Source organism: Mesitornis unicolor, unplaced genomic scaffold (genome assembly GCF_000695765.1).
Source record: "Mesitornis unicolor isolate BGI_N332 unplaced genomic scaffold, ASM69576v1 scaffold3384, whole genome shotgun sequence".
Taxonomy (NCBI): domain Eukaryota; kingdom Metazoa; phylum Chordata; class Aves; order Mesitornithiformes; family Mesitornithidae; genus Mesitornis; species Mesitornis unicolor.
In genome coordinates this window covers 34,119-52,877 of record NW_010179364.1, presented here as the reverse complement: position 1 = coordinate 52,877, position 18,759 = coordinate 34,119, and the positions used below count along the sequence as shown (strand labels likewise).

At 35.4% G+C, this 18,759-nt stretch overlaps 1 protein-coding gene across 1 annotated transcript in view; it reads left to right on the top strand.

Moving 5' to 3' along the window:
• Nucleotides 1-272: 272 nt before the first annotated feature.
• Nucleotides 273-18,759, top strand: part of LOC104539259 (liprin-alpha-2) — a gene marked incomplete at both ends in the record, with an annotated part of 48,981 nt that continues 30,494 nt past the window's right edge. Inside the window, 7 exons of the mRNA XM_010182736.1 lie at nt 273-497; nt 2,716-2,862; nt 4,723-4,857; nt 13,866-13,949; nt 14,300-14,431; nt 15,378-15,440; nt 17,605-17,696. Of these exons, the coding sequence (XP_010181038.1) occupies nt 273-497; nt 2,716-2,862; nt 4,723-4,857; nt 13,866-13,949; nt 14,300-14,431; nt 15,378-15,440; nt 17,605-17,696 (878 nt within the window). The remainder of the gene's footprint in view (nt 498-2,715; nt 2,863-4,722; nt 4,858-13,865; nt 13,950-14,299; nt 14,432-15,377; nt 15,441-17,604; nt 17,697-18,759) is intronic.

The window sequence follows — 18,759 nt, the reverse complement described above, 5'->3', positions numbered from 1 at the left end:
ATGTCATAGGAAACCTGGTTTTGTATAGCATTCTGCTCTTAATACAAACCTTTACTTCTCTATGTGATGTTACATTTTGGAATACTTTGATTTGAATTAATGCTAATCTGCAATTTTTTCATAACTGCAACTGTCTTTTCTAACATGAAAATTGTTGTGTTTTTCTCTTCCTAATTGCTTTCATAACTTTAAAAATAATCTTAGTTTTAGAAATTCTTTAGATAGAGTCCACATTAAAAGATAACTAATAAATAATGTCATTTCTCTGTTAACAGCGTCTATCAAATGGCTCCATAGACTCAAATGATGAAGCCAGTCAAGTTGTTGAACTTCAGGAACTACTGGAAAAGCAAAACTATGAAATGGCACAAATGAAGGAGCGTTTGGCTGCGCTGTCTTCCCGGGTGGGAGAGGTAGAGCAGGAAGCAGAGACTGCCAGAAAGGAGCTCATTAAAACAGAAGAAATGAACAGTAAATATCAGAGAGACATTAGAGAGGTAAGGAGTTTATGACACTCACCTCATATTTCTTGACTGTTGTTCCTGTGACACTCACTAAAAACTGGTAGAGGCCAATGAATATGGGAAGCCAAAGCTGAGCACCGATAAAAGCCTCTGCAAGAAATAGTACTAGAAATATCTTTATAAAACAGCATTCATAAAAACAGATGTGTATATATGCATCCATGTAGGCCATCCCCTTTGTGGTTTAGCATTACTAGAGTGCATGCTTAAGTGGCAAGTTTTCAATTTTTGTTGATGAAGTCTGTTTAAATAGAGATGCTGCTCATGTTGATAGTCTAAAGTACATCTTTAAAACTCCTGGGCTGTTTAATAAAATGGTGTTACTTATATAATCAATTATAATATTTACTCATGTGTGGTAAATTCATTACCCCTGTTATAATAAGCTATTCCCTTCTCTCAATAAATGGAAATACAATTCAGTTTGCCTTTTTTATCCTCCTCTTAAAGTTGTGGTGCTCCTCAGTACTTTCCAGAGTATCTCCCTTATGTTGATGTTCTCAATATGTGTAGATGGTTGGCTTCTAGAATCTATTTTACTATTTTGAAATTAGTTATCTTTCTGTTACACTACATCCTACAATATAGGTATTCCATACAGATTCATGTATGTGTGTACGTGTATATAGACACATATGTATATATATATTTAACCTGTTATTTCTAGTATTGTGAAAGAAGTGTTCCTTCAGAACTTCTGATACCTCACACAGCCTCAAAGTGTCTTCACATCTTTGTACTCTGCCTCCTTTGAGTATTGTATCGTTTTTATCTGGTTACGAAGAATAGTTTGCACTGATTTGTTTCTCTTTTTCCACCACTGCTACATTATCTCACTAGGGGTCTCCAGTATCTCCAGTCTCATTACTTTTTGACAAATATTCCTGTCTCACAGACACTTTGGTTGCCACTTGCTGTTTCCCTTCTAAATACCACATTAAACCAGCTACCGTCTTACTTGCTTTCAGCCCTTCTCTTCCCAAGCAAAGTGTTGAGTAATACATTTGCATGTAAAATAATTACCAAATGTCAGTGCAAAATCTGATGTGAAAGGTATTTGTAAAGGTGGAAGTGCCTGTCGTCTTTATTTCATACTGCCACAAAAGACAGTTTTCTCAGTGCAGAGAATTAAATACCTGCAACAAGAAGAGTAGTTTAGTATTGTGTGACTTCAACAAATTATTGCTATTTTTCTTTCTGTCTGTTTTTAAGGAATTACATACGTTATTACTATTTTTATGGGGCTTTTTTTTTTTCAGAAATATGCAAAAGGATTACCTGGATATGGTCTATCCTAGGACTAGCTATTTGGTTCCTTTTATATGGTCATTGTGTCTTACTTGAAAAATAATCTCATTTACTTCAACACTGCTTTTGTAATGTAATATAGCACAAAAAGCAAGGCATGCTCATCCGTAAATATTTTCAATGTGAAAAATTACTTGGCAACGTGTAAGTCTTCTCAAGACTCACACATAAGTTTAAAACTAATAATATTTTCTGCTTTCATTAAAGTTAATTGAAGAGAAATAAACAATGTAATAAACAGAGTAATGAATCATCTATCTAAATTACAGCTATTGACTTCAGTGAGGCCAGCTTAACACACATTAATAAAACCAACTCAAGATTTTAAAGAAATCCTTATCCATAACATACATGGGCAACACACCAATATGTTACAGTTATGTTATGTATCCAACATTGTGGTCACTTGTTTTCCTGAAGTTTCAGGACATGCCATGGGCTGTCTGCTACATGTACTTTGGCAGAAAATTTTAGCAGGACCCAGGAATAAGAGTAGAAATGTGCATATACATTTCTTTCCCCACATCACTGCACTGTTTCTACTTTTATGTAACTTACATCAGTTCTATTTTCTGATCAAGCCTGCTGTTTTTCGAGAAACAAGCAAATAAATGTGAGCTGCATTTGCTGTCTTGTTTTTCCCTGAAAAATACAGAAACTAGAAAAATATACAAAAGATGAGGATTGTTTCTGTTTATTACAACTTCAAATATCAGAGTTACAAGACAACCCAAAGGAAATAAATTCTCTTAAAAACAGAAGAATTACTGCTGAGCATAACTACATCCCTGTCTACTGTTAGCATGAAAATTAAACCAGTATCAAATTATGTAGCATTTTAATTGCATGGTTCTTGATGAGGTGTTTTTCTTTTTCATGTTAGGCAATGGCACAAAAGGAAGATATGGAAGAAAGAATAACTACACTGGAGAAGCGCTACCTCAGTGCCCAGAGAGAATCCACCTCCATACATGACATGAACGATAAGCTGGAAAATGAACTGGCAAACAAGGAAGCCATCCTACGTCAGGTGTAGTATCTCTGTTAGTCAGTTGATTTCTTCATGCACAATGAAAATTAATGCAAAGAAGGGGGCAGATCTACAGTAGGAGGTTTCCATTAGGTTAATCTATTCAGTTTTAATCAACAGATCGGTTAATCTAAAAATCCCTAAGTTGTTCAGGGTCTCTAAGCTTCATAATAGCTGCTACAACCATGAATACCACATCTGTGTGTACATTCGAATTGGAAAATAACTATGTTTTCTGAGTGTCTTGCATAATCGCACATAATCACATCCCCTAAGTAAAGGGTTGTATTTGCTTTTCTTAATTTTATTTTTAAACAACAAAGAATTTTAAAAACTAGTACAAGCAAAAGAAATTCCCTTCTGCAGGAAAGATCCAAATTTGCATACAATATATTCTAGTAATTTCACATATTAGTAGTGTGTAAATAAAATTTTACACATCTAAACTATCCGTGAATCTGTTTTAGAAAAGAGTATAACATGACTGTGCAGTTTTCTCTCAAGGTACTTTGTTTTCACAGTGATTTCAAAAGCTTAAATGTCAAATGAACAGGAAAAAAAAGTGGTTTGTAGGCTGAAGAATACAATGTGAACTGAAAGCTAACATGAAATGAATGTATTTCGAACTCTAAAAGATGAAATTGCTCCTCAGCCTCAGTTTCAGACTTATTTATATTTTTCACCTACCATGTCTTCAAACAATATAAAATACTATATGAGAAATAATCCTGTATGGTCTGATAACCTCTGCTTTTATGATTGTATGCAGATGTATTTACACACACATGCACACATCCCTTAGTATGTCCATATATATACGTGACCACATCTTTGGGAAAATCAAAGCATCAGAAGTCAAACTCTTTAGCTTCTGCCAGATTCCTTTGACTATTTTAAGAGGAAAAAAAGAAAATTCAGTTGTTAGGAAAAAAAAAAGAAAAAAAAACAGCCCACCTAACAATAGAAAAGTAAGGTACCTGCATCTGAGTTTTTATTGCTGCCAATGTAAGTCATGCTGTGCTGCAGAGGCCTACCTGCTTAAAGCAGCAATCAATACAACCAAGCTTAGAATATACAGGCAGACTTCAAGTTATTTGCAGCACTGTGATGTGAAAAGCCAACCTTTTAATGCTTTTGAAGGATTAAAAATACTCTAAAAACACACACCTTTTTCATTATGTCTTCTGTTACCTGGAATGAACAGGAAAGTAGAAAACATTTGTCAAACCATTAAAAAATTCTTAATCATGTGATGCATCTCAGTAGGCCAGAAAATACTGCAGTTATCAGAAGTCCTCCTGGTTTTCTTTAATGGTTATCACAGATTAATCAATTTCAACTCTTTAAAATGAGATGATGAAAAAGATCACTGCAACGTTAAGCAAATAGCAACCAGGTTATGATTGGCATTTGTTCAGCAACTTTGCTTGGAATTCTATCCTTTTGGAATTGTACTTCTTTCCAATTTTGGCTCATACCTAAACTTTTCTGTCAGATGGATTCAATATTTCCATTTGGAATATTCTTGTTTTATTAGCACCAATACCTGTATTTTTCTCAGATAAACAACACATCGATCAAAGGAGCTTTCTGTTCATCTTCATTAGTGCCATTTTACAACTCCTTCACCTTCATATGATCCTTGAGCCTCAAATCATTCATCATTATTAAGACTGGCAGCCTACACTGTTAGGTGCCTGAGTTAATACCTCTCTAGTAAGCTCTCCCAGGCTGTGGAGTATCTATGCCTATGTAGTAAGTTTTGTTTGCTTCCCCAATACCTAAGAAACTGATGGAAAATCTTAATTCTGATTTATTTTTATTTTTTTTTACACTTGCTTCTCTATCCCTTGCGATCAGTTGGAAGACAAAAACAGACAGCTGCAAGAGCGGCTAGAGCTGGCTGAGCAGAAACTGCAGCAGACGATGAGGAAGGCTGAAACCCTACCTGAAGTGGAAGCTGAGCTGGCTCAGAGAATTGCGGCTCTGACTAAGGTACTGCCCTGAGAAATAGGTTCCCTTCTGAAGCCCCATTGTTTAACCTTGATCTGCATCCTGATTCCTCACCTCAAGGACAAAATAGAAGTAGTGTCAAGCTGGTCTGAAAGAAGAAAACCTTTCCTGATAAGTATGTGCCAAAAGTTTAATCAGGAATGGTCTCAATGCCATGTTTGTAATTCTTAGAATTTTGGTAATAGGAAAGGTAGTTAACTGTAAATTAGCCTAGACTGTATTTACAAAGGAGTTATATACTTCCAATACCTGTGAGCATTACTTATCGTAGGAAGATTCATTTTACTGTGTAAGAGCTTCTAATTAAAGGGGACAGGGGTGGGGGAAAATCCCATTCCTACACTTCTTAGTTTTTCTCGACATTTTCATACACTATGTATATGAAACAACAGTTATTTTCATTCCAGTACATGCTATAAAATCAAATCGTAGTGGTAGTTGGAAGCCTTTGTACGACACAAATGAAGACAACTTACAGTACATACTTACAAGGTTTGTTTTGAATGGTTCATTGTGTCATATATCTGCAAAGACAAATGGGAAAACCTGAGAGTACTTGAGACTGGTTTTTACAATAAGTTTATTATATGGCAGCTTTCTTGCAGAAAAATAAGAAGACAGAAATAAATTTTCAGTAGTGTCATTTTCATATTTGGCCTCTAATACTTTCAGGTGTGCATGTAGTTAATGCTGTAGCTCAGGTATAATTGGCTTCGTAAAGACCTATAATGATAATATGTCTATTCTTCATCTCTTAAAATCAGACAAAAAAAGGAAAATGCATTTAAGAGATTGTATTACCTATCATTCTGATTTATCTAAGCTTTCTTTCTCTATTGCCAAGGAATGTTTCTAGCTATTTATGTGCCTAGCTTTTGTAAAATCTGATGGATTTTTTTTGCAATTCTGTGTTGTTCCATTTATACTGAAGACTGAAGTGCTGAGCAGCTCACTAATAAAGTCTGATTTTTTAAGTAATTTAGTTAAGAAGTAGAAAGAAAGGAAGATAGGCTTTTGTGGAATTTGGGTTGTGGTTTTTTAAATATTTTTAAGGCAAGATCATTGTTCAGTAATTAAGATTTTGTGCTGTCCACTTTAGATTTATATGAATGGGTGGGAATCTGAAAGAAAGACTCAAAGTGGTGGGGAAAAAAGAAGAATCAGCAAAAAAAGAGCTACATGAAATACCAAACAAATATCATTGTATTTTAATAAAATCTCAGGTGCACATAAAAGCAATCCCTTGGCATTTTAACTTTTTTTTTTTCAGTTGTTTCTCATTCAACTAATAATCCTATATTCTAATGCCCTCAGTAGCTTAAAAATATTGTTTTCTATTTTAAGAGGATTTTTCCTGAATAATTTCTCCAGCAATTAGGCACCAGTAAGTATTTTGCAGTCTCAAGCATGTCTTTTCTTGCAACTGCATTTTATCTTGAGCATATATTATTGACAGATATTGCAAGAAGAAATCCCATTTCAACCATGCAGAGCACTCAGGGACTTCCATGAGATACTGTTGTTACTGTGACCATAAAGCTGCAGTATACATCTCCGTTTGTCTTCTTACATTATTTCATGGGATGTGGTTAGAAACCTGTGAGCAGAGCTGTCACTCCAACCCTTTTCCACACTTTGATGTACTTTATCAAAGTTTTTGCCAACCAGGAAACTCCAAGTAGTATGTTTACATGTATGTTACAGTATGACTGTAATGCCAGTTTTGTTCATTCCTCTGTGATTACATGAAAAACTGAAGAAATTTATTTTATTTAAAGTTGTGTCTTCTTGGAATACATAACATGAAGAAGAATGTCAGAATTCGGCCAAATAAGGCTATGTTTTATATGTCTTGTATACAAACAACATCTTTGCAGGCTGTAGAGCTTATTGAAGTGCTGGTCTAACAGCTCTGAAATGTAAGTCCAGTACTTTTCATGGTTCACATAAATGTAGCTCGGAACCAAGGATGATGCTGTAGTCACTGCAGCTTACTTAAGTAGTTTTAAATTAGCTAGCTGATATACTGGTACCCCACTAGCTAGTCAATGAAAGCTGCAAGACCTACTTAAGGGGCTGAATAATGCTTAATTAATTTTGCCTTTGTTGAGCTTTGTGCCAGCATTCGTATTGTCAGTAGGACTCAAAGTAGCTGGCTTCAGACTACATTAAGTCTACCTACCTGACCTATGGTCACTGCATATCCATGTGAACTAAGTAAAAGATGAGTCCCCTGAATCAGCTAGTCTTTTGGCACTGCAAAAAAGTCAGAACTGATTCTCCTTTCTTTTTTACTACCTCACTGAATGTGGGTTCTCTGAGGTTAATGGGGTTACAATCATATAAAAGAGGTGAGTTAAGCCTAACATGTTTTACATGTTCATTAAAGGAAAGTAGTATGGGATAACTGGAAACCATGACTGCTTCACTGTGGGTAAAATATAAGACCAATTATTTACACATGGAGATAAAACAGAACAAACATGTTCTGGATTTGGATGTGATTTCCTCCCCCATATCCAAGTTTAAAACATGCATGTTATGATTCTGCATTCAATTTATTATACTCTTCATAATAAATCTGAATTGGGATTCTGCAAAAGAAGGATGTAGAATGAGATCCTTCTATGGTGTCAGCTTTTAAAACAAGTTGTTTTTCTTTTTTTATATATATGGGCTAGTGAATGTCTTTTGCTACTTTTCCGTGCCCAAACTAGTTCATAAGGAGTGAACTTCCAAAAGTTTGGACTATGCAGTGAACTCAGATAAGTACCCATAAGTTTACCTGAATCATTTGAACTTTTCTTTGGCTTTGTCTTCACTGTGTTCTGCCCACTGGGTGAGCAACTGGAGGGTTAGCCAGCCTGTGGCAGACTAACCTGGAACAGCATGATCCCATGTACTGTGCTGTCCTGCCTGGCCATCGCACTGGTATCTGTCTGGTCATGACAAGTAGCACAGCTCTCAGCATGTATCTCAGGATTTAGACTGCCATGACTCATTGAGCCACCTTGTACTCACTCTCATGGTATTAGTCTGTTTGCCTACCCTGGAGAAGAGGCAGCTGATAGTAGAAAGAACCTCCCTCCAACATTAACTAAACCTTTCTTTATCCTGTAAGATGTTTATTTTCCTCAGAAGGGGCAGACGTTGGAGCATCCAGAATCTTCAGATGGTTAGTCTGTCAAACATGGTTTCTCCTTGCATGTATTCAAGAAGGAGTCTAGTGGAGACAATCAGCATCCATGTACTTCCATTCACTTCCTCCCACCAGTAGTCACTCTCCCCAGCAGGAGCTTGTGCAGCAGAGATACCACGTCACTTCTCTGATCACAAGACAGCAGTCAGCATTTTACTCCGTCGTTCCTGTATGCAGGTCACCAGAAATACCATCAGTGTTTTTTAGCTGCATTAGAGAAGCACTGAGATGGAGAAGAGGAAACCATAATCATAATAAACCACATTTAACATAGTAACACCTTCAGCTTCTCTTAAAGGCGATAAAAAAATGCTTGGAAGTTGGAGGCAAGTGGCACACAATGCTTGTTTTGTGACGATGTGGGGATCTGGTTTGCATTAAGTAGGGAAGAAGTTGCAAGATAGTGAAAGGAGAAGGTCTGCAGTGGAAAGGATGCGAAGTGGGGAAAGAAGTTCTCCTGCAAGATATGGACAGATGTTAAAGACAGAAGCCTGTTTGAGAACAAGGGAGAGAGAAGATGATGTGTTAGCTGGAGAAGGGAGATGATAAATCTTCTGGGGAAAAAAAGATAAAACCTTCTATGGGGGGGAAGCCTAAGAAAACTCCACATTTACAACACAGTACAGTCTTCTCAAAACACCTCTTCTTGTGCTTCCGTTTCCACAGAAGATTTTGTTCTGATAGGAGAAAGAAATTAAAGAAGCAGTTTTGACATAGCTAAATGCATGGAGTTGCTTACTAAACCTGCAAGTTGTAGAAGGTAGTGGGGAAATGAAGGAGGGGCAAGAATGTGTGGGTATCTCTGAAAGGCTACGTTTCAGAAAAAAGAGGTGACAAACCAACATATTTGTAAGTGCTTAGTGTCATGTGAACAAGTAGCTGATATCTTTGTGAGTTGTTGTTCAATCACCATGGTCACCTATTTTCACCTTCAATTGCATAGCTCAGTTCAATAGTGTATTCTTTCCTCTTGACTAACTCACTCATTCAAAGGATAGCCAAAGGAATGTGTGCCATGAGAAGCCAGTAGAAAATCTGGAGACAGCAGGTGTTCAAAAGTCAAGGTCTCAAAACTGTGGAAATTGGCTTGTACCATTAGAAAAGTTTAGATTTGTTCCTGTGGCTCAGCATGAGGAAGAAAAATTGCAGCACCTGTATCGTACAGGTTCTTTCTGCATCTGAGATTGGATTCCTTTTTTCAACTAAGCTGCAAAGACCTAGAAAATGTGCAGAGCCAACAGTAACGGATGATGTGAAAGCAGCATTTTTTTTGTGGGCGCATTAGCAGCAGGAGCAGCAGCAGAGTTTTAACAGGGTTAGAGAGCAATAATACAAGCTGCTTCGGTATTCCCTCAAAGCAAAATTTTCCTGTCTGTTACTGGCTATTTATTTGCTATTTCATAGCATATAGAGTGCAAAGTGAGCATTAAGACTCATGCTGGTATCTTGTAGGGGTCAGACATAGTTAGCTTTTGTCCATATATATTTAATCCAGTCTAGGATGCACAATTTCACAAAACTATTTATAGCTGAATGTGCTGGCTAAATGCTTTAAATGCTAGTTGCTGAATACCACACCATATGTCTTGCTAATCCTCCTGTACAGGGTACTAGTGGACAGGCATGCAAGTCATATATTAAAAACAAGAAAGTAGGGTAGGATCTGCCAAGTAGTCATGCAAGTTACACTTTAGAAAGTTTTTAACTCAATTAACTTTTAGCAAAGCAAGTTAGAAGAAATACAACTTCTGTTTGTGAACGTCAGAGCCCGCAGTTCTCCTTTCTGTCTTATGTGTATCTGAAATTCTGGTTTGGGAACATGACTAACACTGATGCCTCTGCCTCATGCCTCAAGCCACAAGGCAGAGATTGAGACATTCGATATTTTTATGGTAATTTCAATATATTCAATAATTTTATAGTAAGATCTTATTCCAGTGAGAGTATCTGGGGCTGACTGACATGTGGACAACAAAAAAGTGTTGCTGCCACAGGCATATCAATCCTAACAATATTGCATGGAGAAGTCTGTGTGGGAGGCAAGTCTCCTGGGGAATAGCTGAATTGCTAGGTGTTTTTGTATGGAAGGGTCTCTTTGAGACCCAGGTTGGGGCCTTCCCCATCATAAAGGGCAATGAGAGGCGCAAACACTCCTTTTGGTAGTGTGTTCCAGCTAGGCACACTGGGAGATGGAGAGGCTGCTCTTTCATACTGCAGCTCTTTGTCTACAGGTGGAATTCTGCAAGAGAGAGAAAAAGGGAGTATGTATGTGTGTTTCTGTCTCCTCTTTTGATTCGTGTCCCTGCTGCAAGGACTGCTCATGCATCTGGCACGTAAAACCCAATAGTTAAAATCCCTAAATCACATTAGAGCCCAGGGTAGGTACTAAGGCTGTGCACCTGGGCTTGTTCTTTGCCAGACAAGCAGTTCAACCTAATTGTTTAATGTCTCGGTTATTAAATAATTTGATTATTTTAGAGTAATACAGAATAACACTTTAGGAACAAACAAATGAAATGCACATCAATAAAGAAGTATAAAATATTCAAATACATTTTAAGGGTTTAGATATAATGACATTTATTTTGATTCTAAGACATATTGAATTTTAATTAAATATCTCTTTATCCTGCCAAAGAGATATAAAGGGAGATGAATGTGGAGATCAGCTCTGTTTACTTTTGTTCTGGAAAATGAAGTACAGATACTCTGAGCCACATTCAGGAAGATGATTTTTAACAAGAATTTACCTATCAACATTTTTATATTCTCAGTGAAATAACTGAAAACTATCGTGCAAAAAAAGATTTTTATATATAACTTAAACATATACCTTACTTAAAGCAGTAGGAAGTTGTGAAATTAGAGAATTAGATAACTATAAGAATCTTAAGATAACACCATGTTCTTTCAAGAATGTTTTCCATATAAGAATTCGAATAACATACGTAATTCTGACAATAATTTTATTCCTCCTCTTCTTCCAAATAATAGTTAGGCCTAATACCACAATTCTTTTATGCATTGAAAAGACTGTTTCCTGCTAAGCGATAAGATATGGCATGGTTTGGGCTGAAAACCTATGGTCTAATTTGAAAAATAAATTCTAAAGCTAGCTAGACTGGCTTCTCAAGGACAAACTATGACAGACAGCACTACATTTCAGAAGATTTAAATGAGATCCCCTTTAAACCTGGAAGTATTAGTCTGGTTATCTTCACATTTTACTTTAACCTGCAATTAAGTGTATAGAAGCAGTGAAGATTAAGTGACTTGCTTTTAAAATTTGCAGTCAGCTAATGAAGCTTCTAAGTAGTTTGATTTTGTAGGATGGTAACTTCGAATGGGCTCTATATCTCTCTCAATTAAAATGGTTTCAAAAGAGGTAGAATTACTGAAGCCTTCTACATCATCAACTCAGACTTTGATGGTTTCAAATCTTCTCCTGACCCTTGAAGACACATTAAAAGAAGGTCTTGAACCAATAGTACAGCCAGCACTCATAAAGGGGAAAGTCTCACCTCTACAGACAAAGAGAAAGTTTGGTTGCTTCGTGGAAGGGATAGCATGGCATCTGGTTTTCTGCAGTCATGGGGACTTAAATTTTTTAACCCTATCTTTCTATTTATCTAACTGAGAGAGGAAGCAGTGCATGAGCACTTGTGTGCTGAAGTAAACAAATATGTAAAACTAAAAGATAAGATAAAGAAAATCATAAAGGGATTGTCACTGGTCCAAGTCGTAATGAATGAACAATACAATTTCAGGTATTGAGTATGTTCAAATACATCACAGTATGCCTACTTTATTATCAGAAAGAATAACTGCACTTATTAAATGATCTTACATTTATTACAAAGCATACTGACTTTCCCTTAAATTTTGCAAGAATCTGACTTTTGTGAATATACTTACTCTGAAAAGAGTCATAGTGTTCTTCAAAGTTAAGCATTATCCTTGTGTTTATACAAAGCAAGATTTTCTTATATGGATGTCTTCATATCAAAAGCTGCAGTTTGTATTTATAAATCTCTAGATCAAAGACTTGTTTTCTGTCTGATCTTTTTCCTGATAATACTGCTGAGTTTAAGTTGTGGGTAATTTTAAGTTATGATGAACATCTGAAATTACTTTGGTATCTGCCTATTTATTCTGATAGATCATTAGCAAGCAAAAGTATGAAAAACAGTCTCACTAAAAAAATACAGTTGTAAAATTAGCATTTCTTGTACATATTAAAGTTTGCTCATCTAAAGATGGAGTTCAGAATCTCTTACTGAGGGAGAGTAAATCTGACAGAGTGAAATAGCACTTAACAAGCGTGAGCTCAAAACTCAGTCATCAGTAGCACTGTCTGTACGCCTTATGCACATTCCTGTTTCCATAGCAACAAATCCAACATAGCATTTCCCTTTCTATAAGGTTGTTGGGTTTTTTTCATTTTGAATGACAACGTAGACTTGTTTGATATGACAATAACATGAATATTCATGTTTGGCAACAAATGACCTAATTAAGGTCAACTTCTGTCAGAAATATGAAATGAATCTTTGGGTGGATTACCATTTCTATACTCAGTAATGGCTTTTTATTCCTATTAATGAATTTTTATTTATAGGTGGTTCTCTTATCTGATGACCTTGATCTTCTAAAGAGATCCACCAGGGTGGATCCTTTCAAAGGGATGAAAACTATATTGTTTATTTGGATGGAAGGGCTTATGTAGTGTATTCGAAAATGGAATACTAAAGCCTGAGCCTTGTCTCTTTTGATGTTCTTTCTGTTATCTAGAAATTAGGGAATGTACCATAACATTGCACAGTTCTGTAACTGACCGATCCATTAATCTAGTATTTATGCATTGTTTTCATTCCTAAAAAATTATAGAAGAATTATAAAGAACTTTCTGACATTGTCCTCACAGAGTCCTATTCTGGTGTTCAGTTTGCCATAATTAAAAAAAAACATTAGTTTAGACAGTATTGCTTTGAATCCTTTCTGTAGTAATATGTCATCAGCCAGCCATCACTAACCTTGAACTTCCATGTGTAGGTTGATAGCTTTTTTTAGCATTTCATTATTTTCAGTTTCTCCACATCAACTGCATCATATTCACCAAGTATCAGTGTAGTTTATTCCATGTAAAAATCTGTCAGTTAAAAGTATTAAATTTTCAGTCACACTTTTCTTTCAAGCATTCTGTGCTGTGTTCTGTTCAGTGTCAGTGTCTTTAGTTCTGATTTTTCAATTTTGTCCCTCTCCTTTTCCTTGACTTGTTAGTCTGATCCAACCTCTTCTACCTCATCTGATGATTATCAATATGTTATGGAAGCTAAACTACAAGAAATGATCTCCATACGTAGGAAGGTAGTCCTACTGGACTTTACTTTCTATTGCTAAATAGAATCCATCTGATTTGTTTTCATTTTCTTTAACTTATTTTATTTTTTTATTGATAATCAACCATCGTGCAGTTCAGTGCTTCAGGAGCTTACAATTTTACGATGGCAGGTTTGTGTTCAAACCATGCACAGTCTGCATGTTACATTTGGCTGATTTCATTGCTCATAAATAACTCCAGTGTTTTGCTGATGCTTGGATGTAACAGGCCTTTGTAGCTGACACATTTCAAGCAATGCTGTTCAGCTGCCTGTTTAAATAAAGTTTCTTTTCCGAAAAATAAGTTTGCAGTTAGTAGTAGCTTGCTTTATGTTTTGTTTAAACTTTACTGAGATAAAGACTTACAAAGCCACTTAAGTTACAGAAAGAGTTTTTCTATTTTTTTTTACAGGCAGAAGAAAGACATGGAAACATTGAGGAACGTATGAGACACTTAGAAGCTCAACTTGAAGAGAAGAATCAGGAACTTCAAAGAGTATGTGTATTACTGACAACTTCTGTGCACTTTTCTTCTTTTAATTTATCAATATACTGCTACATTATGAACTACAGCACACATCTATCTACTGGTATATGTCTTATTTATAGCAGTGCCTGCAGCATGTTCCCACTTTTCTTAACCATTTACATCTTGTTGCAGCTTTCAAAGTACTCTGCTGATACTAAAATGAATGTATACTGATCAAGAACTGTAATTGCATTTACTGTGGAATTTCTTTAAATGGCTATATTTACCATCTTTTTTTAAATTTTGTTTTAATGATGCAAGTCTTCACTGGTTAATTTTGAACCCTACCAATCTGTCTCTTCTATTCTGCATTAAAGGCAAGGCAAAGAGAAAAAATGAATGAGGAGCACAACAAAAGATTATCGGATACTGTAGACAGACTTTTGACAGAATCCAATGAGCGTCTGCAGCTACACTTAAAAGAGAGAATGGCAGCACTTGAAGAAAAGGTACAGTGCAATGGGTGGTGTAAAGTTCAGCTTAATAAAGATTCTCCTCTGTGGAACCTGTTCTTTTATTGGGATGAAGATATCATGCTGATTTTGTATTACCAAATATTACCACAAATATGGTCTGTTATACATCCAACTCTTAATTCAAGAATCTTTCCAGAACTACTGCAAACTGGATATACTGAGTATTATGAGTCCCTGTTTTATCAACGGCGAGTCCGATGAAGAACTTGTGAAGGACCAGTATGAGGCAGTGAGAGAAAGTGGACAAGAACTGAGAAATGGCCACGTTTCAATGTGCTGTCATTCCCATATTTTAACTTGCTGATTTTACCTCACTTCCCCTGGGAAGAGTAAAATGCAGAAGGAGCATCTACCACTGCAGAGGGAATGTTATTTACAGGTTTTCTGCGATGTGAGACAGAATGGGCCTGCAAAATTCAAATCCCATAACCTTTCTTTCACCCTCCTTAATCCCTCTCTCTTCTGCTTTTCCACATTCAGTTTGATCTGAGGGGAATTTTTTAGTGTTTTTTAGAAAAACGTTTCAGAACCCCTCGGAGGATGTACTTCAGGTTTGTATCAGTGAAACAAAATGTCATACAAAGCAAGAAATAGGCTTGCCAAAAGAAGAACCTGGGAGAAATAGTTGTGTAAGAGTGTGACAATTGCTCAGTTCAAGGAAAATCCAAAGTTTTTACTGTTTTCGATAGAACATTGTCCTACATGTTTGGATTATTTCCAGTGTTTTAAATTTAATATATACTCATACTGAAGCATTAAAGCATTTAAATTTGGAAGTCCAGCGAATATGGAGGATCATTTGTTACTTAACTTTGCTAACTTTTTCATGAACTTTACATGTATGTGGTGATATTTAATATTTAACATGTCTCTAATTTCCTTCAGGTTTAACTTCTCTTTTTCTTCTTTTTATTTCTAGAATGTTTTAATTCAAGAATCTGAAAGTTTCAGAAAAAATCTGGAAGAATCTTTACATGACAAGGTACTATAAAACACTGCATTTTTATCTGGTTTTTGGTAATTATTTTGAAGTATTTATATGGTGTATAATTATCCAGCTAGCATGTAAAATCTTCCTGGCATCAATGATAGTTTCTTTAATCACCCAGATGTCTTAACTAGCTTCTGAGGGTCTCTAACAGTTGTGAGCTAAGTTCATGGTTGAGATCCTAGCCTCAGGAAAGCAATACTAAAATTCATGTTGATTTCACTGGCTCTGGAATTTTTATTCTATTAGTTTTAATTCTGAAGAACTCTTGCTTAACAGAGATGTATGCATAAGTGGTTATACTTTCATAGTAAAGAATGTAAGTGCCTGATTTGATGCAATTCTTCTGAACAGGTGCAGTGGCATTATGCTAAATATAGCTGAAAATGGCCTTTCTTAGTTCACTGCAAATTAACCCCTAATGCTGGTTAGTGAATCAGTCAAATTAATTAGAAGTATTTATTCTAATGCCAAATGTTAGGATTTTGTTTTGAAGTTATACTTGCCTTGAGCACAGTAGTATACACAAATGTATCTGCCTTCAAATTCACAGAAGTGTGTTATAATGTATCAAATCCATTTAAAAGAGATTGTACAGAATTTTAAAAACATAGTCCCATTCGATGTTATTATATGACATTCAAAGTCAAGAACTTTGAGAAAAGTAACAAAAGTATCTGTTCAAATAAATTGTCATTTTCATCTACATTCAGGTTACCTTGTAAAAAGATTAAAGTCTCAAAAAGGAGATTTTAGGGCATCTTCAATAAAAAAAAAATTGTGTTGTACTACCACAATTATAAGGTGATTCAGCTGTCACAAAATCAGGTTCATACTTCACCATCAGGTTAGATTAAAAAAAGTACATTTTGAAAGCTGTGTCAGTTGAAATAAAAGTTTCTATGATTTTACTACCAAAGAATCTGTACCTGCATTATGGATACCAATTTTGTTTGTGTAAATATGGTGTTTTGACAATTGTATCTCCAATATAACATTATTGTTTTAATAATGTTAGAGTGAAAGTTAATACAGTGGCTAATTCTTTTTCATCCTGTTTTCTGGCTTGAATGCAAATATCAGCTCTTGACAAAGATGAAAAATCAGTTGTGTCAAAAGTAGTTTTGCGAAGATTTTTTTTAATTATATTTATTGATTCTTGCTTAAGGGTGGGAAGTGAAAGACATAGAACACCTCCATTACTGCTCCGTGCAGTTGAAGATGAGTTCTCTTCACACACAACCACATACATGTGACTCCAGAGCTTCTAAGTTTCCACTTTGAAGGGTTTAAAGTAGAGTGATCACCAAGTCATCTCAGTAATTCTATTCAACGAAGAAACAGTGTAAAAATACTGCACTAAGAATTACTGAATTTGATATTATTTAAATGCAGATCCTTTTCCTCCCTAGCGCTTTGGAATATTGAATATTTTAAACTCTAGCAACATCAGTTATGCTTTCATTCCATGTTCTCTTTTAATTTCTTTTAAAATTCTTTAATTTCATTTTATTAGTAAATGATAATCATTTGTACAATTTGGGAACAGTGCTGTTTTCCCTAGTGGTTACTGTCAATAGTCTTTTTGTTAGTTGGTTCCAAAAATCCAATTTTTGTGGCACACTGTCATTTTTCACCAGCAGCATCTCATACTAGAGTTTGTTTCAGCAACATCCAAATGTGAGCTGTAAAGCTACAGTTCAATAGAGCACCTAAAATGTGGTTATCTCTAAGTCTATGTCTCTATTAGTAAATAAAAAGGCCAGGACACAATCTGTCTCCAGGGAGCAAATGGCATGTCGCACTCTGAACTCTGCCTGACATGGCCATTGCAATTAGTGCCCAAATCAGAGGTAGTTCTTCTTTTTCTCACCCTAGCCATATAAGGAAAAAAAAATAAAATAATTAAGTACAAACCTGTCCTGTCATCACTTCCAGCTAGTGGAAGAACACTAAAGAGGGCTATACTACATCCTCTTGATGCATATGTTTTATTAGCAATAATGAGACTTGAATGAGTTTAGTGCCTTTTCTTATTATAGTCAGTGCTACATTCAGTGTATCTTGTCTTACTTGTTTAGCTTTATGGGAGCAATGTCTCCTAAAGCAAATGTATTTTGTATCACAAATAAGCATATCTTACTATTCTCAATTCCAGGAAAGACTTGCTGAAGAAATTGAGAAATTGAGATCTGAACTGGATCAAATGAAATTGAGGGCTGGTTCTTTAATTGAACCCACCTTGTCCAGGTAATGTTTAATAACAGAAGTTTCGTTATGCTGACTTGAAATGGAACATAAATTTAAGTGCCATGCCTTTACAACAGGGATGTGTTTGGACCACGCATGAAAATAGTCGTGTATTTCTTTAAAAATGTAAAATCTGTGCAATGAATATTACTATTGCTTTTCACTTTTTTTCATAGGTAAACGGGGCCATATAGCAGTGAGTATACACTGAAATATTACTGAGATTATGGAAAGTCTTTTAAATTATGGAATGTTTTTGAAAGTATATCCCAATACCCATTTTTTCCCAGAAGACCTTAAATATAAGGCTGAAACTGTCATTTTTAATGCTGAAACTGATCAGCCTATTTATGATCATATTTATTTATTCTATCAATTATATCTAGTAATTATTTTTATTAGCAAGAAATAACTCAGCTTTATTTAGTGTAACATAAGACCTCAGATCTTCAGCTAAAGATGAAGGCAGTATTGACAGACAAGAAAATATCATAACAAGGCATTAAATGTTGTATCTCTTTTTGGCAGAAAAGTAATATGGGAACAATAGTGAGACAAATACCATAGAAATAGCTGCTAACAGCTGGAATGAATTTATAATTCTAGGTAGTCCTTCTTACCTAAAAGTATTCCTTAAAATAAAATCATTACTTTATTTATAATTGTGTACTATGACCTGTTTTCATAACAAGCAACATGTGAACTATTAAAACCTGCCAGCCAAAGCTCACAGACCAAGACTAAATTCAGAGCACTATAATCCTCTACAGTTATTCCTATCAGATAATTTTTTTGTTTGCATTAAGTATTGTCTGCCCGTTGTTTCCTCAGACATCTTGCTCAGTACTTGGACACTGTTTCTTCCTCAACCTTTTATTATCTCTTGGAATAATATTTTTCTATAAATGGAGAAGTATACATTTCTGAAATTCAGTATGTGATATTTGTAACTGTTTGAATTTTTGTTGCTTTGGGAGTATAAATCTGCCTACAGGCACATGCATCACTTTTTTAGGAGTCTGATTAGCCCATGTCAAAGGGCTGTTTGAACTTGAGAAACATC